General features: G+C 53.8%; 1 protein-coding gene and 1 pseudogene across 2 annotated transcripts in view; both read left to right on the forward strand.

Moving 5' to 3' along the window:
• Positions 1-18229, forward strand: part of PALD1 (phosphatase domain containing paladin 1) — an 86119-nt gene extending 67890 nt beyond the window's left edge. Inside the window, exons 19-20 of one of the 2 annotated variants that reach the window (XM_032139244.2) lie at positions 15182-15337; positions 17371-18087. In XM_032139244.2, the coding sequence (XP_031995135.1) occupies positions 15182-15337; positions 17371-17523 (309 nt within the window). In that variant the 3' untranslated portion in view covers positions 17524-18087. Of the gene's footprint in view, positions 1-15181; positions 15338-17370 lie in introns of both variants that reach the window. The other variant, XM_058436323.1, reaches the window with a different exon arrangement.
• On the forward strand, positions 17583-18651 carry LOC116480746 (uncharacterized; annotated as a pseudogene).
• Positions 18652-23059: the final 4408 nt, after the last annotated feature.

The following is a 23059-nucleotide window of genomic DNA, read 5'->3' on the forward strand; positions in this document are numbered from 1 at the left end:
CAATGGTCTTTTGGCAGCAATGAGCTAAGAAGCTGAGCTCCTCCCACTTTCAGAGGATGCTGAGAGGGCTGAGAATGGAAGCTTCCCGTTCAATCTGGAAGCTGGAGGCCCAATAGTTGAAAAAGGATGCCTGCTTCAGAGCATCTTAGACCTTCCATCCCATGCTGGCCAGGCTCTGTTAGAGAGCCCCTACCCCCCTGACTCCTGAAGCTGATAAGCCCCCCTTCCTCTGAGCTCTGCAGCCCTGGATGTCCATTGCGAGGCACCCAGAGGTTGGAGCAGGGAGCATGACAGGGCCTGAGCCATGGGGAGACAGGAGGGCTCCCCCAGAGCTGGCCTGGAGCAGCGTCCTCAGAGACAGCCTGGGAAGGCACATCAGGTGGGAGGGGCTGCATGGCAAAGGCCAGGGGGCCGAAAGGTGCAAAACGAGTTTAGAGGCAGCAAAGGTGGTTTGGTGCCCGCATCTGATGACATAGAAGTTGTTGGAGATGAGTTGGTATGAGTGAGTTGGTGCTCCTCCTTGGACATTGGAGAGGGAAGGCTTGACTCTGTTGGTATTGGAGAAGGAAGGTGGCTGGGGCTGTTAGAGGTGGTCGCTGTGGCTGCCTTCTGGATGTGAAGTGTTTTTTAATGAGGAGAGAGGAAGCAGAGCCAACTGAGGATTCTTACCCGCTCCCACCAGGTCAACCACCCCCTTTCCAAAGGCCGGGTTGGTCGTGACCTCTGCAGTGGGAGGACGGAGATCCCTGAGCCCCAGGGCCCCTTGGAGGGCCCAGAGGCAAGATGTAGAGTCATTCCGGGATATGGCCACCAGGTGGCACCAGTGACCTACCTGGCCAAATTCTTAGAGGCACTGAAGAGCAGAGGGACTGAGACACCCTCAGTGTTCAGGGGCTTGCACCCCACGTGTCCAAGAGATCTGAGAGCTTTAAACCATGCTGTGGCAGAGCTCCATCCCTAGAGAGTCTGACTGAGTTGGTAGGGGTGTCTTGGCCAGGGCACGGGTCTTGTTTTTGAAGTCTCCCAGGTGATTCCAACACACAGCCAAGGCTGAGAGCCACATATTCTAAGCAGCAGCCCCCAGCTTTAGTGGGCTTCAGAATCACATGTTGGACTTGTTAAAATGCAGACTGCTGGGCCCCACTCTGGAGCTTCTGATTCTGTAGGTCTGGAGGTCTAACACACTCCCAGATGATACTGATGCTGGTGGGGACCACACTGGGGGACCTGCTAACCCCCCACAATCCCCATTACAACAGCTTTATTAACACACAGTTCACGATGTATACAATTCTCATGCCATGCAATTCACTTATTTATGGTGCACGAGTCCGTGGTTTTTAGTACATTCACAGAGTTGTGCGTCCAGCACCATATCAAGTTTAGAACATTTTTCATCACCCTAAAAAGAAACCTCACACCCGGAGCAACCGCTTCCCCTCCCCCACCCTCTGGCAGCCACTGATCTTTCTGCCTGTATGGATTTGCATGGTCTGGCCATTTCATATAAGTGGAATCATACACTATGTGGTCCTTTGTGTCTGGCTTCTTTCACTTAGCATAATGTTTGAAGGTTTATCCGTGTTGTAGCATGTATTATTACTTCATTTTTATGGCTGAATAATATTCCATTGTATAGACATATCCCATTATGTCTATCTGTTTATCAGCTGATGGACATTTGGTTTGTTTTAGAAATTTTTGGCTATTATGAATAATGTTGCTGTGAAAATTCATGTACAAGTTTTTCTGTGAACGTGTGTTTTCATTTCTCTTGGTTATATACCTAGGAGTGGAATTGCCGGATCATATGGTAATTCTGTGTTTAACCTTTTCAGGTTAACCACCGTGAGTTGGTGGCTGAGTGGGGATGAGAGGCAACCATCTTCACTCCCAGCCCACGTTCCTCCCCAGACCATGTTGTTCTTGACCTAAGGATCTCATCCATGTTGCCCCAGTGGGCAGCAGGGAGGTGTGTGGAGTCTCTAGAAAGGCAGCGGCCCCTACCACCCCTTCCCTCTAATGGTGACTTCTGGAAATTGGCAGCTGGGTCTCACCTGTGGTATCAGCTGTTTATTTAAACTTCTGCCCTCTGGTTTCAAACCAGAAGTCCCCAGGTGGCCTCCAGCAGGGTCTGTGGTTCTCTGCTCAGAGCTGGGTGTTGTGCATGTAGGGGGTGCCATCAACCTGGTCAGATCCCCCACAGCGTCTGGATGTAAATGGACCTGAGCTCAGGCTTGGGCAAGGCTTTATCCCCTCCATTGGCTTAATTTGCCCGGGAATGTTCTAGGACCTGTCCACATTTGGCCCATCTGAAGTTTTCCAAAATCCTGAGAGTCCACTTGGGATCCTGAAATTCAACAGCATGTGTCTACTTGACTTCCTGCCCCTCACTCCCCAGAGCCTCCAAATGGTGAATTTCCTTTTCCTGGCCCCCTGCCGGCTTCAGCAGTCAACTTATACTTTAGTAATAAGCAGTTAAGAACACAGCTCCTGTGATATGGCATTTGTGCTTCTTCAGCAATAAAGCTATTCCAGGACCCTCAGTTGGGAACAGTGGAAGAATTTGGAGGTCAATTTCCTGTTGTGGGTCAGAGAGGAGGGCTCAGAATGTGCATGAATCTTCATCTGCACCCTGAGGTTGCACAGCAAGAATAAGGACAGTAAGTACCAAAAGCTTAGGTGGCCCAGGGAGAGCAAAGATATCTCCCAGAATCCTGCCAACTCAGCGATGATTTTACTTTTGCCCGTTTCTTTCTGGGCTTCGTGCACTTGCATGCAGCTCTCTGGAAGCTGTGATTGCGGCAGGCCCACAGGACGTCTCTCGCCGCTCACCTAGGCTGTGTTTGTGCATTTCAACATGTGCCCAGCCAGCACGTGCCGCCTCAGTGCTGGGCCCTGTGCGGACACTGAGCAGGGACCGGTGACGAAAGGTGCGCAGAGCTGATGTTCTCACAGGGCGGAGAGAGGCAAAATTAAGCAACAGCTCCGGCTCCTGGGCATTTTGTCATGTTTGCTGAGGAGCCCTTACATCATCGCATTCCGTGTTCACATACCACGCAGTGAGTGGAAGTGCCGTTTCTCACGCTGTTCCTGCGTGTAGCACGCGCGGCCCTTCACATTCTTTCCTGTGGTCTTCTGGGATGGGGGTGATGTGGACCTCGTAGCGCATGTGGCTCTTCCATTGTGTGGATTATTTCTGTAAAGCTGATACTTAGAAGTAGAATTACTGAATGAGTCAAAACGTAGGAACTTACATTTTTAAGTATTTTGGAATGTTTCAAACAGAAAATTTCAAAGCAGAGAGCATAATTTCCTCAGCCCTCGTGTGCCCACCTCCCAGCTGCAGTAAGTACCCATCTCAGCCAGTCTTATTTCATCTCAAGCCCTCTGAGCTCTGCACTGAATTATTTTAAAGCACATCCCAGTCCTCATGTTACTTCTTCTGTGCATATTTCAGTATGTACCTCTAAATAAGGGGGATCTTTTAAAGAAGGCAATCATACCACCATTATTGCCTCTTAAACAATGGACAGTTGCTACTTACCAGCAAACATCTGGTCAATGTTTAGATGTTTCCACTAATCTCACAGGCTTTTTGCAGCTGGATCAGCATCCAAACAAGATCCACATGTTGCATTTGGTTGACGTGGCCCTAAGTCTCTTTTAATCTCAAACAGTTCTCCTTTTCCCCCTTGAAATGTATTTGTGAGGTAAACTGGTTGTCTTCCTGGGCTTCCTGGAGCTAATTTTCCTAGTTGCACCCCTAGGTTTAAGTTGGCCTGTGCTTCCTGGAAATGGTTCGCATCCAAGGCTTTGTGAGATTTCAGCTCAGTGTGGCCGGAATGGTTATTGGGGGTGCCGTATGCTGCTGTTGGGGCTGGAAGGTTCTGTCGTCTCTCCTGTTATGACTGACTTCCAGCAGTGTGCATCGCCAACTTGCAGAATGGTGATCTGCTGTCTCTGTCATTCCATCTACGTTAATTAACTGCAATACTTCCAGAACGAGAGACTTCCCCTCAGGTGTGGTGGGGACAGACAGGCAGGTTCCGTGCTTGCTGTTTCGTTTGATTTCCCTGTCTCCAGTGGATGGGTTGGTTTGGGAGATGCTTGTCTAAAAATGAGAGAAAGATGTTGGCTTCAGCAAGGCCTAATGTTCCTCCAGATATGGATGTGGTTGGAGTCTGTGAGGAGAGTCTGGGTGACTGGAGTGAGAGCCAGCAGGGAGAGGGTTGGGGTAGAGGCTTATGTGGAGGGACAGGGAGTCACTAGAGACCCAGTGCTGGCCACACATGTCCTGACATCTCCTTGGTCAACTTGGAAGTAGTCCAAGAGGTGCCCATGCTGGGCTGATAGACATTTTTACGACCACTGTCCTCACTTTGCCTGTGTGTGATAAAGGGTGTGCTAATGTTGGTTCCGGTTTTACATTTGAGGAGGGAGGCACTGAGCTTGCCCAAGAATACACAGCTGGCAGATTTAGGAGGGGGGCAAGACCCAGCCCGACTCCCAGATTGAGCCTTTCCGTCATGCCACATGGCCTCCCAAGTGGGAGGAGGCACCATTTCACCTCTCCCTGCCCACCTTGAGCCCTGCTGCAGGGAAACAGAACTGGAAGCCATGGTCCTTGCCTTTGAGGAAGTCGCAGACTGAGCAGGAGAAGGATGAGGACAAGAACACATCCCAGACACAGGTTGTGGGTACAGCTGGGAGGTGGTGGAGCCGAGCCTGGGCACATATTTTCCACTGGGACAGACCTTCCCTGAGGGAACAGCCTCGACCCTTCTCTCTATGCCTGTCTCAAGCAGCCCGACTTCACGGGGCTGCATCCCACGGCGGTGCTCCTCTGTTCTCCAGTGTCTGCAAGGTTGAGTCAAGGCTTGGATGCCTCCTGCATGTGAAGGGGCCAGATGCTCGGGGCATTTTAAGAACTGCCTAAAGGCCATGCGCTCTGGCTCATGCCTGTAATCCCAGCACTTTGGGAGGCCAAGGTGGGAGGATCACCTGAGGTCGGGAGTTCAAGACCAGCCTGGCCAACATGGTGAAACCCTGTCTCTACAAAAAATACAAAACTTAGCCGAGTGTGGTGGCGCACACCTGTAATCCCAGCTACTCGAGAGGCTGAGGCAGGAGAATCACTTGAACCCTGGAGGCAGAGGTAGCAGTGAGCCGAGATCATGCTGCTGCACTTCTAGCCTGGGCGACAGAGTGAGACTCCATCTCAAAACAAACAAATAAACAAACAAACTGCCTCAAAAGGAAAAAAGAAAGAAAGAAAACCCATTGAACTAAGCCACTTCCAGCGCTTTGGACGGAAGTGAGAATGCCTGGCCCTGGCTGAGGAGAATCCAACATGGCCGCCAGCCCAGGGCGGTGACACCCGGGGCAGACTTCATTGTTTCCTTTTGGGCTTGGAAAGGGAAAATATTTATGACAAAAACCAAAGTCAGGGCACCTGGAGGAAGCCCTGCTAGGATCATTAATGCCAGCGGCACTTTTCCTGGACTTTGGCTGGTGACGTTAATTCTTAGTGTTTGGTGTTTAAAACAGCCTGTGTCTCCCGTTTTCCTTTCAGAAGAGTTTGAAGAACAGCTGAGGTGAAGGGAGCCACACAGGGAGAAGGAAACATCCTCTGGTCTCAAAGCGAGATTTATTGTATAAAGACTGTAGTGCTTTAACTTTGAGCAGTGCTTTTTTGAGCCTCCCCTCCCCTCCCCTCCGCTCCCCTCCCCTCCGCTCCCCTCCGCTCCCCTCCCCTCCCCTCCGCTCCCCTCCCCTCCGCTCCCCTGGAGATGGAGCTTTGCTCTGTCGCCCAGGCTGGAATGCAGTGGCTCAACCTTGGCTCACTGCAATTTCTGCCTCCCAGGTTCAAGTGATTTTCCTGCCTCAGCCTCCCACATATCTGGGATTACAGATCCCAGATCTGCCACCACCACTCCCGGCTAATTTTTGTATTTTTACTAGAGCTGGGGTTTTGCCATGTTTCCCAGGCTGGTCTCAAACTCCTGGACTCAAGTGATCCACCCGCCTCGGCCTCCCACAGTGCTGGGATTACAGGTGTGAGCCACTGTACCTGGTTGGTGTTTGAGTTTTGTAAGAACTCACCTTTTGTCTTTTCTGGTCCTCAGACAGATGGTGAGAACAGGACAAATTTTATTAGACCCATTTGACTGAGAAGAAACTGAGGCCTAATGAGGTTTTGTGATTGGCTGGAGGCTGGACCAGAAGCTGGCTCCCAACTCCTCGACTTGCATCCCTTTTCCTCCACTGTGGCAGCCACGACCCGGGGGCAATCTTGTGGTGGCAGAGAAGGGAAGGGTTGGCAGGGAAGCTGCCAGCCACTACTGTGTGACTGCCTGGGTTGGTGCAGAGTTGGTCCTGCGACCAAAGGAGCTTCCAGGAAGTCAGAGAGACCAGCTCCATGCCCCAAGGGCTGAGGTCGTTTCTTAAGAAAAATAAAAGGCCTGAGAGCTCTGGCTCTGAGCCCCAGGCAGGGTCTTTATCAGCCTCTTGAAAACTCTGGCTGTTGGCCGGGTGCAGTGGCTCCCGCCTGTAATCCCAGCACCTTGGGAGGCCGAGGCGGGCGGATCACGAGGTCGGGAGATCGAGACCATCCTGGCTAACACAGTGAAACCCCGTGTTATTTTTTTATTTTAGTCTATACTAAAAATACAAAAAATTAGCTGGGTGAGGTGGCGGGCGCCTGTAGTCCCAGCTACTCGGGAGGCTGAGGCAGGAGAATGGCGTGAACCAGGGAGGCGGAGCTTGCAGTGAACTGAGATCACACCACTGCACTCCAGCCTGGGCGACAGAGCGAGACTCCATCTCAAAACAAAACAAAACAAAAACCCTGGCTGCCAAAGTTGTTCTCCAGAGACATGGTTCCAATAAGTAATGTGTCTCGGGAACAGGGCCGGAGCAATTAGGGCAGCCCTGCAGTGCTATGAGCTGTCACATAAAATAGAACCCAAGGAAAGGCTGCTTACTAGGCTCTTTCACACCCAGCCTAGCACGGCTTCCAGAACGGAGTGTGTGTGTGAGTGTGCATGTGAGTACACATGTGCTCTCATGTGTGTAGGGCACATGTTCTCAGTAGCCGAGACCTCTCTCTCTCTCTCTCTGTCTCTCTCTCTCTCTTTTTGAGACAGGGTCTTGCTCTGTTGCCCAGGCTGGAGTGCAGTGGTGCAATCATAACTCACTGTAGCCTCAACCTCCTGGGTTCAGGTGATTCTCCTGCATTAGCCTCCTGAGTAGGTGGCACTACAGAGATGCACCACCACGCCTGGCTAATTTTTTTATTTTTCTGTAGAGATAGGGTCTTTGCTGTGGTGCCCAGGCTGGCCTCAAACTACTGGGCTCAAGTCATCCTCTCACCTCAGCCTCCCAAAATGCTGGGATTACATGTGTGAGCCACCATACCTGGCTGCTGAGACCACTCATCTCTCTTCCTTCCCATTGTAGGGCAAGCTGGTATTTCCATTCTCCAGGAGGACTTTCCTGCTTTATTCAACAACAAACATCCACTGAGCACCTATGGTTTCTAAGTGTGCACCATTGGGCTTAGAATTGTTGATGGGCTTGAGGGCTTTAATCTCAACTCCAGCACCACCGCCTCCTTCACCCCCTGGGTAATCCCTAGAGACCCTGCCTTGGTGCCTGTTGCTCTCATTGTCCTGATTGTGGTTGTTACCAGAGGTCCTTGTTTCTGCTGCAAGGTCTACCTCTGAAACCCTGACTCCAGGACCCTGCCTAGCACAAGTAGGGGCTCCACAAATGTCTTTCTAGTGAGTGGATGGAGGGAAGGTTGAGTAAATCATTGCATAAATAAATAGGAAAGCCTGACTGTACCTTCATTATTAACTGTTAGTGTTCCAGGACAGGGCATTCTTCTGCAGCAAGCAAAAGAGCGCTGGGTCAGGGGTTGGAAGCCCTGGCTCCAGCCCTGGCTCTGCTAGTAACTCCCTGTGGAACCTTGGGCAAGTCACTTTGGCCTGCCTGGACCCGTTTTTCCATCTGTCTCCTGGGGTTGTTACTCTTGCTCTGCGTGCTTTGAGGGGTGGTGGTGAGGACCAGTCTGGGGTCCATGGGAGGTGGGATGGGGTGTAGGGTGTGCAGGGTGGCCGGGCTGCCAGGCGTGCTCTATGGGCTACATGCAGGCACAGTGGGCCTCTTGAGGAACGAGACTGTGTCCTCTCAGCATTGAATCTCTGTGCCTGGCCTAGAGGTGCTGCTGAACAGCGTCTGTTGAACTCATGGCATGCAGAGTGGCCCACGGCACCAGGTCAAGTCCCTTCACACTTTGAAATTACTTAACAAAATATGATGTCACCTTTGGAAAATGGGTTACCAGTATGGATTGAGGGCGAGTTTCTCCTTCGAGAGGTTAGGTACAGAAAAGCATCCTGTACTGGGGCCCCACCGCTGGGCTGGCCTGAGGATGCAGTTTGCAGGGACTCGGTGGAGACCCACCACACACAGCGGCTGGTGCTGCACATGGGAAGAGGGTGAGCTGCCAGCCCTGGAACCTGCCCTTCAGCCACTGGCCGTCTTTGGGGACTGTCACTTGCCTCCCCACCTCAGCTGGAGGCAGAAGTCACCAGGCCAGGTTTCTTTCTGTTGAGGGGGTGAGCGAGGGGATACCAAGGAGGCTTCAGTAATGGCAGGGGGTGGCAGGTGGGGAGAGTTGCTGTCTGACTTGGCTTGATGAAGACCCTGAGCCTGGCCTTGTTGGCTCTTCCTTTTTTTTTTTTAGAGACAGAGTCTTGCTCTGTCACCCAGGCTGCAGTGCAGTGGCGCAGTCATGGCTCACTGACTGTAACCTCCACCTCTTGGACTCAAGCCATCCTCCCGCCTCAGCCCCCAGGCCTGAGTGGCTGGGGCTATAGGCGTGTGCCACCACACCTGCCTCTTTTTTGTTGTTCTTTTGGTAGAGACAGGGTCTTGCTCTGTTACCTGGGTTGCTGGCTCTTCTTATTTCTCCTCTGGGGCTGTCTTCTCCTGAGCCTCAGCTGTGTCCAGGTCTTCGAGCGTGTGTGGCCTCCTTGGTGGACAGGAGGCCTGGGTTCCTGCTAAGGCTCTGTTGCCTAATCTCCATGTGACCCTGGCAGGTCATTTCACCTCTTTGACCTCAGCCTCCCTTTCTGGAAGGCAAAGGGGTTGGCACAGGCAACCGAGGTGTCCTGTGAAGCTGGAATGAATGAAAATGCAAGGTGCACATGTTTGTCATTCATTGATTTGACAAACGGTTATGACACACCTACTAAGTGCACTGTGCTAGGTGCTGGAGATGCCACACAAAGGGCAAAAGCCCCCATCCTCATGGAGTCTGTACTCTAGTGACGGAGACCTGGCGGCAGGCAGCACACACATCAGGGCTGTGGTCTGTTGGACAGCGGGGTATCTGTTGGGAGAAGTAGAGCCTCTAAGTGTCACAGGTTGCAACTATCTGAGGCTGGTATTACATGGGGAGTAAGAAGAATTTTAGCAAATTCTTCTTACTAAAGAAGGTACAGAAAGGCACGTTTTGAGAGAAAGTATGTAAAAGGTAAAGAAAGGCAGATTTTTAGAGAAAGTATGAAAATATGTTGCAAGGGTGCAGTGGGCAAATTAGCAAGAGAAGAGCTGGTTGCAAGGAGACAGAGGCTGGCTGGGGAGTTTTTAGGACTGTGCTTGTGCTGTTTGCTAAAGAGGGCTTTGTGCAGTACTGATAATGCCGAGGTTGCAGTGAGCTAAGTTGCATTTTTCTATCAGCCGAGGGTCTGGTGATAGCTGGGCACTAGAAGATTGTGTCATTTGCATAGGAGGGCTGTGTCCTGGACCATGAAGAAAGGCAGACTTGGAGCTTATCTGCTTTCTCTCTTTGCTTTCTCCTGGTCCCGCCAGCCTGACCCCTTTCCCTAATTAGGACTCCACAGTTATGAGGTGCCGACGGGGCGGTATGAGGGCTTGCAGTTAGGGGTGGTTAGGCAGGGACTCCATGAGAAGGTGGTGTTGAACAGACCTGAAGGAGGAGCTGTGCTGGCATCTGGGAGAAGAATGGTTCAGACAGAGGCTGTGGCTTGCATGCAGTCCCCGAGGTAGGAGCTGTCTGTGTGTTTGAGGAGCAGAGCGAGGGAACTGGAGGGCAGGAGAGGAGGGCAGAGGTTATGGGGACGGGAGGCAGACTGTGGGGCCTTTTCTGGGATTGCTGGGACTTTGGCTTCTACTCTTGAGTGCAAAGAAAGAAATTGCAGGGTTTTGGGCAGGCACTTACTGTTTGTACAGTCATTTAGGTGCTGTGTTGAGAATAGACAGCAGGGAGCGGGAGAGGTGGCAGGGGGCCAGCCAGGGGTTGTCGCCGAGTCGAGGGTGTCTGGGACCAGGGTGGTGAGAGGCGGTCAGCCTCTGGAGGTGTTTCAAAGTGGAGCCAGTGAGGTTTCCTGATTGACTGGCCATGGGGTTGAGAAGGGCGAAGTGAAGGAGGAGTCCCGGGTTCTGGCCTATGTACCTGGGAGGTTGGAGTTGCCACTGAGATGGGCAGGCTTATGGACGCAGCAGGTTTGGGGTGCGCTCAGGAGGTTCACTGGGACATGCTTTGTGGGTTTGGGCTGCCTGACCCTTATCCATGTGGAGCAGTTGAGCCGCTGGCATGTCCCAGTCTGCAATCCTCAGAGTCTGTCTAGGATCTGGATTCAAGATGATACTAGAAGCCGTGAGCCAGGACAAGAGGGCCTGGGGAGGAGTGCTCACTGAGCGCCTGCCACATACCAAGTTCTCTGCAGACCCCCAGGGTGGTGGGGAGAAAGTGGGGGAGATATAAACCTGGTTATTGGCTGGTGCCTGCCCCTGGGTTTATGGTTGTTTTGAGACAGCCCCTGCCTTGATGAAGCAATTAGAATCTGTTAAGATGGAATTTAGTGCAATGTTTAATTGAAAGGTTCAGCCTGAGGGCAGAGGAGGCTGAGAAGGGCAGGGCTGTGGGGCTGGAAGGTGGAAGGCTTGGAGCAGGCTTGCGCTTTGGGAGAGTGGGGGCTTGTCATAGGCCTGGAGGGAACCCGACCAGGCAGGAGGAACAGCGTGGGTGAAGGTACAGAGACAAGAGTGAGCAGGGAGTGGTGGGCTTGACTGTGGCCAAGTGGGGGAGGGTGGTAGGAAGACCTGGCGTCTTGGGGTTCATCTCCCAGCTCAGAACTCTGAGTTTGGGCAGGATGCCTAGTGTTTGAAGGGTTAACTAAGCATGTGCTAAACAAACAAACAAGCAAAAAACAACCTTGCTGAGCCTCATCTGCAAAATGGGATGGTCCCGCCTCCTTCACGGGGTTGCTAGGAGAATGTGTTAGGGTCTAATCCTCAGGTCAGGATGTGACGCGCTCGGCCCGCAGGTGGCACTCGGTAGACCCTGACACACGTGCTCTGCTTGTGTGGTAGCCTGGGGAGGCTCCCCAGCCCCGCCTCAGTGGGCCTCTCCCTGGTGGCCCAGCAAAGAGCAGAGCTTCATGAGAGCCCCTGCTGGCAATGCTGGGCTGCCTTGATGCCAGCCAGGCTGGAGGTTTGAGAGGCCCGAAGTACCCAGTGCCCCGGCCACCTCTCCTGGCCCTCTTCTATTTTAGGGCTGAGTCCAATGGATGAGGAAGCCTTGTCCGGCCCCACCACAGCTAATGACAGCCTGGCCTGCCAGGCCGTATATAAACAGCTCCACTATTTTTATCAACAGGAGGTGGCTGACCTGTCCTCCCAGGCAGTGGTGCTAACATGGGACGGTGTTAAGGAAACCAGGGCCTTGATAGGAAAATGGGCAATTGTCTCAAATCACAGACCTGTGATCCAGCAAGATGTGCCCTCGGAACCTTCTGGGGGTAGGGGTCAGGCATCACCTGTACACAGTGGTCTGAATTTGGAGATAATTCTACCTTTGCCAGTAGAGCTCAGAAGGAGCCACTCCACCTCTTACCCCAGAGAATCTTCCTCAGACCTAATCCTTACCCGTGTCTCTTGCAACAGGCAGCCTGCATCCCCACGGCTGTGGGAGAGGATGGTGCTGGTGCGGTCGTGTCCATGGCACAGAGCCAGAGCTGAGGGCGTTTCACGCCCATAGCACATTGCCTCTGAGCTCTTTAATTGAAAGCAGTTTAGAATGGCTCTTGCCCAGTGGAACTGTGGGTGATTTCCTTTTCTTCCTTCTAAGAAAATGTTTTGAAATAGGCTCCAGCTTTCGGATAGAGCTTGGGGAAGGATAGAAGCAGCCTAAGGGGTGGGGTGGAGAGCGGCCAGTTGCATTGTGGCACAGACCGTCCATCTTTGCAGATAGGCGGGGTTGCGTTGTATTGGCTGCGGTTTATATTTAGGTGAAATGTTTTTTGTTGTTGTTCACTCCCTGGTCTCTAAACAAATCCTGCCCCCAGCGGCCCCATCACTTCTGCGGCAGCCATGGGCCATTCCCGCCCTCAAATCCCCAGAAGCCCTTACTGGCCTCTGTCTGCAGGGCCAGGCCTTGGCTTGGCCTCCATACCCACTCCAGGCCTGGCCTCTCACCTTCACCCCTCCCCTACCGCCATGAGCTCCTCCCCCTCTGCCCACCCTGGGAGGGGGTACCCTGGGGACTCACCTCATTCTTGGGCCCCCTTCCTGCCTTTCATGCCCTCCCCTTCTCAAGGCACCATTCTGCCTCCTCTCTGTAGACCTCACCCACCCTAGATGTCCCCTCTTCCTTGAGCCTGCAGCTGCTCTGGCTGCTTTGAAATTATTTCCATCCCCCTCCAGGCATGGAGGGCAGGGCCTGTGAGTAGTTCATTTTTGCATCCCCGGTTTGTGGCTTGGGTGATGGGCACGGTGTAGTGGCCCCTCCCTGCTGGATGTTTGAGTGGATTAGTGAGCTTTCTGTGGTGCACAGGTGCCTTCTCATCCCTCACTTTGCTGAGAAATCCTGCTTCCATAAACCTGGGGCCTGTGAGTTTAAATGGCAGAACCAGGACCTGAACCCAGCTCATGGGACTCATGTCTCCCAGGGAGTCACAGTGCTGGCTCTGGTCCCCTCGCTCCTCTTGGGCATAGCCTGCTGTCCACCTTTCACCCCTGCCCCCATCTCCAGGGCCCCAGAGCTCCTTCTGGATGGAGGGGTGGGCAGGCTTTGCAAGTTACCATCTACTCTGCGACCCTGGAGGCAAAGACAGCAAAGGCCGTGGAAGTAGAAGTGGGAGGTTGGGGACCACAGGCCCTGCTCAGGCTACTCCAGCTCTGATTCTTGGGACTGTGGGCTGTGCCACGTCTGAGGCCGCAGAGCCCACCCTGGGGCTAAGGAGGAGATGCATGTAGGCTGACGTCGTGTTCCTGTGCGGAAGGGCTTCCAGCTGCAGCCCAGCTGTGAGGAGAGCAGCCCTTTCCGGCTCCCAGAGGCTGGGGCTTGCTGTGCCCTCGCACAGATGTTCCTGGTGCCCGAGGGATGACCCCTGTGCCACGTCCTCTTCCTGGAGCAGGGAGAGCTGCTGTGGGTTTGGGGGATGGGGTGAGAAGGGGGTGGGTGTGAGGCGAGATGTGGCCTTCACTTTCCAAACTCCCCTTCCATAGCGTGCAGGGGAGGGTGCTGGGTGGGTGACATGTCAGGGGAGGGTGCTGGGTAGGTGACATGTCTGTGAGGGATGGAAGGAGCAGGGTGGGCAGGGTGCCCTGTAGGAGAGCCTGGCTGTGCATGTCCTGGGCCTTATCCCCTGGCCTGTGGCCTGTCCTCTGACCCCCCACATCGTGGAGAACCTAGAAGGGACCCTCTTTAAGTTCCCTTCCTCCTGAGCACAAATCTCCCATACATCTTCTGTTAACAAGTCACTCATACTCTCAAACCCTCAATGGCTCCCCAGTACTGAAGCCATAACATGCAACCTTGGCTATAGAGAGTCACCCAGAGGGATTTTGACAATCCTGATGCCCAGGCTACACCCTGCTGAGATTCTCATTGGATTTTTCTAGGTGGGGCCCAGGCATCTGCATTTTTAAGTTCCTCGTGTTTCTCATGGACAGCAAGGTTGTGAACCGCTGACCTGGGATAAACTTTCTAGGTGACAGGTGGCTTCCATAATAGATCCAGCCCAGCTCCCCCTCTTGTCCCTCTTCATCCTCCCTCCAGCCAGGCCAGCCCCTCTCAGCCCCCACACTCCAGGCAGTAGCCTCACCTCTGTGTTTCCCCCATCTGGTCCACATTCTGTCTGTGCAAATCCACCAGGCCTCCGCGGCCCAGTGGCACTCCCACACTCTCTGGGAAACCTCTCTTTAATTGGCTTTGCTGACCCTCTCGCCCCAGCACGTGGCCTGGTGCCATTTCCCATAAAGATGCTCAGCCTTGCTTGCTTAAAAGATCGATGCCCCACAGCCTCCCCTGCACCCACACATCCTCTCCCAACCCCACTCCTGAGTCGCTTCTTTTGCTGCTCCTCGGCCAGGTGGCCTTTCCCTGTTACCTGTCCCCAGCCTTGGAGAGGGTGAGGGCTGGGGGGTCTGAGGGCTGTATGTGTACCGCTTTCACTTTTGGAAGTCATTTAGGGACCTTTGGGCTCAGAGGCCAAGATGGGGTTTCTCCCCTTCAAGGCTGGAGGATGAACTCACCCACCCAGTAGGCCCAGTGCGGGGGCGGGTTGAGGGGAGGAGATTGATGTGCGTCCACATGGCAGAGCCTCGGGAACGTAGCCTTAATGACCCCTGCCATCGGCACGTCCCAGGCCACTGGTCAGAGCCCTCATACCCTCGCTGAGGGAGGCCTGAGGGGCAGCAGAGAGAGGAGTGAAGCCTTTCCTCTGATCCTTGGAGGATTGGGGGTTGGCAGGAAGTGGCAGTAAGAGTCCTCCCACCCTGGGTATCGGTCCTGCCATGTGGGAGGGCCTCAGCACACCTCAAGCACCACGCAGGGTGTCTACAGTGAGCTCTCCTACTGTCCCCGTTCACCCCTCAGAACAGGACAGTGGTTATGATTCCATGGCGAGGAGAGGGAGGCTCAGGGAGGCCAGGAGGCCTGCCATTCCTCTCAGGTAGGAAGTGGGCTCCTGACCCGCGGACCCGGCTTGCTTCATTGCTCATCCTGTTAACCCAGGTGGAGGCAACGCCCTCAGCTCTGAGGCTGGAGCACCCTGCCCTGGCACTCAGGGCAGCAGGGTGGCATGTTTGTGTGTTGGGGAGCACGGATCCCCCCACACTGACCCCACCCTGTCCTGTCCTCCAGGCGAAGGCAGCAAAAGAGGTGCAGGAAATGCGGAGGCTGCAGCTGCGGAGCCTGCAGTACTTGGAGCGCTATGTCTGCCTGATTCTCTTCAACGCGTACCTCCACCTGGAGAAGGCCGACTCCTGGCAGAGGCCCTTCAGCACCTGGATGCAGGAGGTGAGGGGAGGCTGAGGCCGAGAGGGGCCGGGGCGATGGCTCCTGCAGATGGAGCTGGGTCACAGCCACGCAGTGCCTGTACATGGCCTGCGGGGACGCTGTGACAGGCGGGAAGAGCCCCCATCCCCCTTTCTGCAGGAGGCTTCTGTTTGGCCAAGAGTTTGTCAATCTGACTTTGGGTCCTGAGCAGTTTGTCTGTGCCTGGCAGGCAGTTGATGAGTTTGATGAATGAACAAATGAATGAGGAGGAGGGAGGGGACAGAGTGGTAGGGGACAGAGCAGGGCAGCCTGTGGGGCTGGGACCCTGTCACCACAGCCACCCTTGCGTGCATGACAGCTTTGGGCCCACCTGGGCACTTCATGCCCACAATTGTGGTCAGCCCTCACCTGTGCTCTGCGAGGGCCTAGGGTGAGGTTGTGGTGGCCCTGCCCCTTTCTCCCTCCAGCCATGACCTTGGACCAGTGAGCCAACTCCTCCACAGCTGCTGGCCTTAGCACTAACATGGAGGTGATGTGGATCCTGTGGGTGCCAGCCCTGAAGGCTGCCATGGAGACTCAGGGAGACATACAGTGCCATCTGCTGGAGCCTGTACTAGGCGGGTCTAGCACGGTGTGATTGTCGCTCTCCCATTTTACAGAGGCAGAGACTGAGCACAGAGAGGGTGGGTGACTTGTTCAAGGTTGGCATTAGGGCTGATTGATTGGCTCCTGACCTAAGACACCACCCTTGCTGTCCGGCCTCTTGGATCCTCTCTGTTTGGCCTCCTGGCTCTTCTTCCACTCAGTTGTTTTAGAGGCAGAGCTGCCACCTTGGCACCTCTAGGTCAGAAGAGAGGCCTCCTTCCCTCCTTGGCAAAGCGGCCTGTAATTACTCCTCTGCCAGGAAGCTGGCCCCTCTAGACCTCACCAGCAGATCCTGGCAGTTCTAATCTGGACTGGAGGCTGGAATTAGCTCCTGGGAAGTGGGTGGGTGGAGAGCAGGGGCCGGTGACCCAGCCAGAGTGGGCACAGGAAGGGTATGGGGGCTGAGGCAGGTGTGAAGTGGACTCAGGGCTATGAAGGAGTGGAGGCAGAGTGGCAGGCTTTGAGGGTGGGCCTTGGGACGTCAGGTGGAGAAGCATTTGAAATGCCCCCGGTGCATGGGATGTGTGTTGAGTCAGGAGACCTGATGGGGTCACACCAAGGCCATGTCGGGGCGCCTTCTTGAGCAGGCCTGGGCTCAGCTTCCTCTGTGAGCCCCTGGGGAGGGGTGGAGGTGGAAGGGGATGAGGACACTTCCTGCTTGGGTTCTGCTTGGAGAGCGGAAGGTGGGGGAGCCTGGGGCCGAGAGGAAGCTTGATCTCCTCCTCAGCTGAATCCTCCACTGGGGGAGGTCTGCCGGTCCAGGCAGAAGTGTGGGTTCCAGCCTCAGAGGACCTCAGTTCCTCTCTCCTGTGGATGAATGGAGGGTGGCAGTGAGGGTGGCCCCAGAGCCAGAGCGGGATGGACCCATTCCTTTGTTCTAAGTGGAGGCTGCACCCTCCCCATCCCCAGGATGGTGGAGAGAGAAGGGGACTGGTTGTGGATGGTTTGAGTCTGGCGCCAGGGTCTGGGCTGCTGGGCTGCAGGGCAGAGTGTCTAGGGGTGCCTTCAGCCAGCCCACCTGGGATAGAGGCCATAGCCTTACCTGCCCCTGCATCCCCGTTCCTCCTCCAGCCCTCCTTTCAGGCCCTGCTCCTGGGCGTGCACGCGGGAGCATCGAGCTGCACAGGGCCCAGTGTGTGCCTGGCCTCCCTCGCTGCTCTCTGCGTGGAGCACTCACTGTCTGCCCAGTACTTTCCGTATGTGTAGAGTCCTCCTTGAGACAGTCCTGTGAGGTAGAGCCTTTTCCTTGCTATGAGGAAACTGACGCTCAGAGAAGTTAACAGAAGTCAAGGTGCAAACTTGTTCAGGTCACCAAGTTCACGGGCCACAGACTCATCTTTAGAACTCAGTGGCTTTAGTGGCACCCTCCCTCCCCTGAAACACCGCTCCTGCCTCTGTTCTCCTCCCAGGTGGCATCGAAGGCTGGCATCTACGAGATCCTCAATGAGCTGGGCTTCCCCGAGCTGGAGAGCGGGGAGGACCAGCCCTTCTCCAGGCTGCGCTACCGGTGGCAGGAGCAGAGCTGCAGCCTCGAGCCCTCCACCCCCGAGGACTTGCTGTAGGGGGACTTACTCCCTGTCCCCCCACCCACAGGGCCCCACACAGGCCTGGGGTGTCTAAAATGCTCTTGGCTGGGAGCGGCCCTGAGGGGTGCTGGCCTTGAAATGATTCCCCTGCTTCCTAGAGAGACTGGGCAGAGTTGGGAGCCTTTTTAGAAAGAACTTTTTATAGGACAGGGAGACAGCACAGCCATCCCTTGCAAACCACCAAGGTGTGTGGCTGACCTCCAGGGAGGAGCACTCACTGGAGTGCTCACAAGGTGCACGCTGCTGTGTGCACCTTGCAGACAGGCTGGCGTTCAGCCTCCAAGGAGCTCACTCCCCCCAGTTGCCAAACACCGTGGATCTCTCTCTCTTCTTCTCCCCGCTCTCAGATTGGCCTGGTAGCCCCTGGCACAGAGCAGACCCGGCCACTGGTAGCTCCCCACTTCCTTACTCCTGCTGCTCTGCCATTGCCGCTCCGCTTCTTGCTGCCCAAGCACTGCCCTCGGGCGTCTGGCAGCCTGAGGTGGGTGGAGGGGACAGTGTTCTGGATAGATCTATTATGTGAAAGGCAGCTTCACCCAGTTTTCTGGACTCTCATGCCCCCATCTCCAACCTGGGACTTCAGGAAGGACAACCTACCCGGCCTGGTGGGGCTGGCAGGATGGTGGAGGTTTCTCAAGGAGCTGGAGACCTCAGGGAGCCCCTCTCATGGGGAGGAAAGAGCTTCCAGGAGGCAAACGCAGCACAGAGGAAGAGGCCTGCTCCACTTGCCTGGGAACCTGGGCAAGAGGCACAGAGGAAGCCAAGGCCTGGAGCTGCAGGTCCCCCGGCACCTCTCTCTGTCCCGGCAGCCCAGGATGGCCTGGTGCCCCCACCTGCTGCAGCAGGAGCCCCAAGGAGTGCTGGCCGAGGGCGGCTGCTGGGGTGGTCCTCGTGGACAGTGAGGTGTGCAAGGGTGCACTGAGGGTGGTGGGAGGGGATCACCTGGGTTCCAGGCCATCCTTGCTGAGCATCTTTGAGCCTGCCTTCTGGTGGGAGCAGAAAAGGCCAGACCCTGCTGAGTTAGAGGCCGCTGGGATCCACTCATTCCACACAGCGGGAAGGCTGCCGGGAACAGGTGGCAGAGAAGTGCCATGTTTGAGTTGAGCCTTGCAGCTCTTCCAGCTAGGGACTGGTGCTTGCTGAAACCCAGGAGCTGAACAGTGAGGAGGCTGTCCATCTTGCTTGGCTCACTGGGACCAGGAAAGCCTGTCTTTGGTTAGGCTCATGTACTTCTGCAGGAAAACAACAACAACAACAAAAAAAACGATGTGTCATTGGTCATGATATTTGAAAAGGGGAGGAGGCCAAAGTTGTTCCCATTTACCCAGTATTGGAAAATATTTGACCCCCTTGGCTGAATTCTTTTGCAGAACTACTGTATGTCTGTTCACTACCTTTTCAAGTTTATTGTTTTTATTTTTGCATGAATTAAGACGTTTTAATTTCTTTGCAGACAAGGTCTAGATGCGGAGTCAGAGATGGGACTGAATGGGGAGGGATCCTTTGTGTTCTCATGGTTGGCTCTGACTTTCAGCTGTGTTGGGACCACTGGCTGATCACAGCACCTCTCTGCCTCAGTTTCCCCATCTGTAAAATGGGAGAATAATACTTGCCTACCTACCTCACAGGGGTGTTGTGAGGATTCATTTGTGATTTTTTTTTTTTTGTACAGAGCTTTTAAGCATTAAAAACAGCTAAATGTGAGTGCACCTGGCTGCTAATACGTCTTTAGTGTCAGACAGACGTTCTAGAACTGGTACAACAGGCTGGGGTCCCTGCCCTTTCAGAGTAAGGGTGAGCAGGCAGAGTGAGTTGAGAGCACCTGTTCTTGGCACTTCCAGCTCTAGAGCAGGTGGGTTTTTGCAGACACGAATCCCCAGTTTTGCCTCACCCTCTTACACTGGATGTCAGGCTGAGCTCCTCCTTGAAGAAAGCAACGGAACCAGCAAATTCTCACTAACGTATGAAGGACTGCTGCATCTAGGGAAACGGTATAGAGCAAAGTGGAATTGGGGGCCTGTGAAGGAGCCTGTATCTCAGCCTCCACTTTCTCCCCTAACCCCTGTGGGCCCCACCTGACCCCTTCGGGCCTCTGGTTGATTGAACACACCTCACCCCTGGTTGAGTGCTGGCATTTAAAGAGTCAGTGGGGAGGGTGGGGTAGAGAGAGCACTGACTCCAGGCCTCTTCCCCCATGCTTGCAGGGTTAGAGGAACAAGGTTGTAGTTCTCAGGTCAGTTGGGGTGGGCAGAATGGAACCCAGAGCCCCCACCGCCCCTAGGGTTGGTGTTCTCCCCAGACTAGGAGAGAAGGCCCCGGGGATTCTTTCCCAGCCCAGCAGGGTATGGAAGTTGTCTTCTCTAGGTGCAAGAATGCTCTATGTGGCTTCTGGACACCAGTGTAGAGCTGTGTACACCGGGGTTGGGGTGGCTCTGCCGTTCTCTCCCTGGGATGCGGGGACACACAGGAGTGAGTGGGTGTGCCTGTGTGTGTTCCCAAGTTCCCCTGGGCCTGCTGTAGCCTGTGGGAGGGCGCTTAGCAATGACATGAATGGCACTGACCCACATTTCAGTAGCTCCTGCTGGTCAGCAACATCTCAGCCCTCATGTTAAATGAGTGAACCCAGCACAGCAAAGGAGCAATCAGCAGAGTTAGGGAGCCTACCGAATAGGAGACGGTATTTGCAAACCATCCATCCGATAAGGGGTTAATATCCCAAATCCATAGGAAACCCAAACAATACAATAGTAAAAAAGCAAGTAACTTGAACACACGCAAATGACCCACAGGCACATGAAAGAAATGTCCGGTATCACTAATGACCAGGGAAAGGCCAGTGGAAACGACCTCACACCTGTTAGGATGGCTGTAGGAAGAGACAGAAGAGAAGTGTTGGCGAGGATGTGGAGACAGGAAACCCTCGCACCCTGTTGGTAGTATTGTCGGTTAGTACACACGTTCTGGAAAACACTGGGGTGGGGGGTCCTCAGAAAACCACAAATAGGACTATGTGTGATCCAGCCATCCCACTCCTGGGTACACATGCAAAGGAAATGGAATCCATATGTCAGAGAGGTGTCTGCACCCCATGTTCACTGCAGCATTATTCACAGTAGCCAAGACATGGGACCATTGTGTCCATCAGTGGATGAATGGATAAAGAAAATGTGGTCTGTATACAGTGGGATATTATTCAGCCTTTAAAAAGGAAGTTCTGGCCAGGTGCAATGGCTCACGCCTGTAATCCCAGCACTTTGGGAGGCCGAGGTGAGTGGATCACTTGAGGTCAGGAGTTCGAGACCAGCCTGCTCAACATGGTGAAACCCCGTCTCTACTTAAAATACAAAAATTAGCCAGATGTGGTGGTGGGTACCTTACACACAGCAGGTACTCACTGCAGGAATTGTCTTGTTCTGTAGAGTATGTTATTAGAAGCCCTGGAGCAGAAGAGTCCATCTGAGGAGTATCTGAGTTAGTGGTATGGAAGTGACATTACTCATGAGTGATGGCAGGGGGTCAGGGGCAGAGGGCACCACTGGCTCTCAGCCTGTAATCCCAGCTACTTGGGAGGCTGAGGCAGGAGAATCACTGGAACCCGTGAGGTGGAGGTTGCAGTGAGCTGAGATCACGCCACTGCACTCCAGCCTGGGCCATGGAGCAAAACTCCGTCTCAAAAAAAAAAAAAGAAATCCTGTCATTTGTGACAACATGAGTGAACCTGGGGAACACTATCCTGAGTGAAATAAGCCAGGCACAAAAAGATAAGTATCACATGATCTCATATGTGGAGTGTAAAAAAATCCAACTCAGAGTAAAATGGTGGTTACCAGAGGCTGGGGTGGAATGGGGTGATGTTGGGGAGATGTTGGTCAAAGTTCACAACATTTGGGTTAGAGTAAGTTCAAGGGATCTATTGTATCTCATGCTTACTACAGTTGATAACAATGTTGTATATTTGAAAATTGCTGAGAGTAGATTTTAAGTGTTCTCGTAACTTGGTAGCTATGTGTCACAAATGAGAAGTACGTGAGGTAAGGTGCATGTTAAATATCTTGACTTAGCCACTTCACAACGTATATATCCCTCAAGACATCCTTTTGTACACCATAAACATATACAACTTATCAGCTCATTTTAAGAAAGTACCATTTAGTCTGATCTTTCCTCTGTGTTAATCTAAACTAGTGATTTTTTTTTTTTTAAGATGAAATCTTTTTCTGTCACCCAGGCTGGAGTCCAGTGGCGCCATCTTGGCTCACTGCAACCTCCACCTCCTGGGTTCAAGCGATTCTCCGGCCTCAGCCTCCCAAGCAGCTGGGATTTTAGGCATGCACCACCACGCCCAGCTAATTTTTGTATTTTTAATAGAGACGAGGTTTCGCCATGTTGGCCAGACTGGTCTCAAACTCCTGACCTCAAGTGATCCACCTGCCTTGGCCTCCCAAAGTGCTGGGATTACAGGTGTCAGCCACTGCACCTGGCCACTAGTGATTTTTTTTTTTTTTTTTTGAGACAGAGTCTTGCTCTGTCCCCTAGGCTGGAGTGCAGTGGCGCGATCTCGGCTCACTGCAAGCTCCGCCTCCTGGGTTCACGCCATTCTCCTGCCTCAGCCTCCTGAGTAGCTGGAACTACAGGCGCCTGCCAACACACCTGGATAATTTTTTGTATTTTTGGTAGAGACGGGGTTTCACCGTGTTAGCCAGGATGGTCTTGATCTCCTGACCTCGTGATCCGCCTGCCTCGGCCTCCCAAAGTGCTGGGATTACAGGCTTGAGCCACCGTGCCTGGCCCACTAGTGATGTTTTGATACATTCTTTGTTATGTCTCTTTCTTAAATACCAGTACATATTGCTGAATTATAATATTAAAAAATAAGTTAATACACATGCAACCTTTAGGACAGTGTCTGACAGTGCCTGTGAGTACACAATCAGTTTTAGCTGACTTTGCCCAGTCTCTCTCTCCAAGCCCTGTGGGTGCTCAGAAGGAGTCCCCCATTGACCTACATGTGTGGTCACTGTCATGTGGCATCCTCACTGCTTCCAGGACTTCAGATATCCCTGACCCTACCCCCACCACCATTTCAGGTGCCCAGGCTGTGCCTTGTCAGGCGGGACGAGACCTTGGGTCTGTGCCTATTTTAACCAAGGATTTGCCCAGGTCCCTTGTTGAGCCTCCACCCTGTCTTCCCTGCTGCCCTGGTGGAGACCCGGTACCCCAGGCTAGCAGCCTTGAAATGCCTGGCTCCCACTCCCTTAAGACACGTTCTTTCCTGGAAGCCCCTCAATCTTCTGGGGGTCCTGTCACACCAGTTTGCCCAGACTAGGTGGGCCTTAGCTGGGTCCACCTGGGACGTGCACCTCTGAGTGTGGTGATGAGTGCCCTTAGTGTTCTGTGTATAAGGGGACATGTGCAACGGGGAGGTCTGCGTATCGGCTGTGGGCAGTGATGCAGCAGATCACTGCAAAGTTGGGCATCTACACAGACCAGGCACCATGCCAGGCACCAGGGA

This window comes from Hylobates moloch, unplaced genomic scaffold, assembly GCF_009828535.3.
Source record: "Hylobates moloch isolate HMO894 unplaced genomic scaffold, HMol_V3 SCAFFOLD_3, whole genome shotgun sequence".
NCBI classification, from domain to species: Eukaryota; Metazoa; Chordata; class Mammalia; order Primates; family Hylobatidae; genus Hylobates; species Hylobates moloch.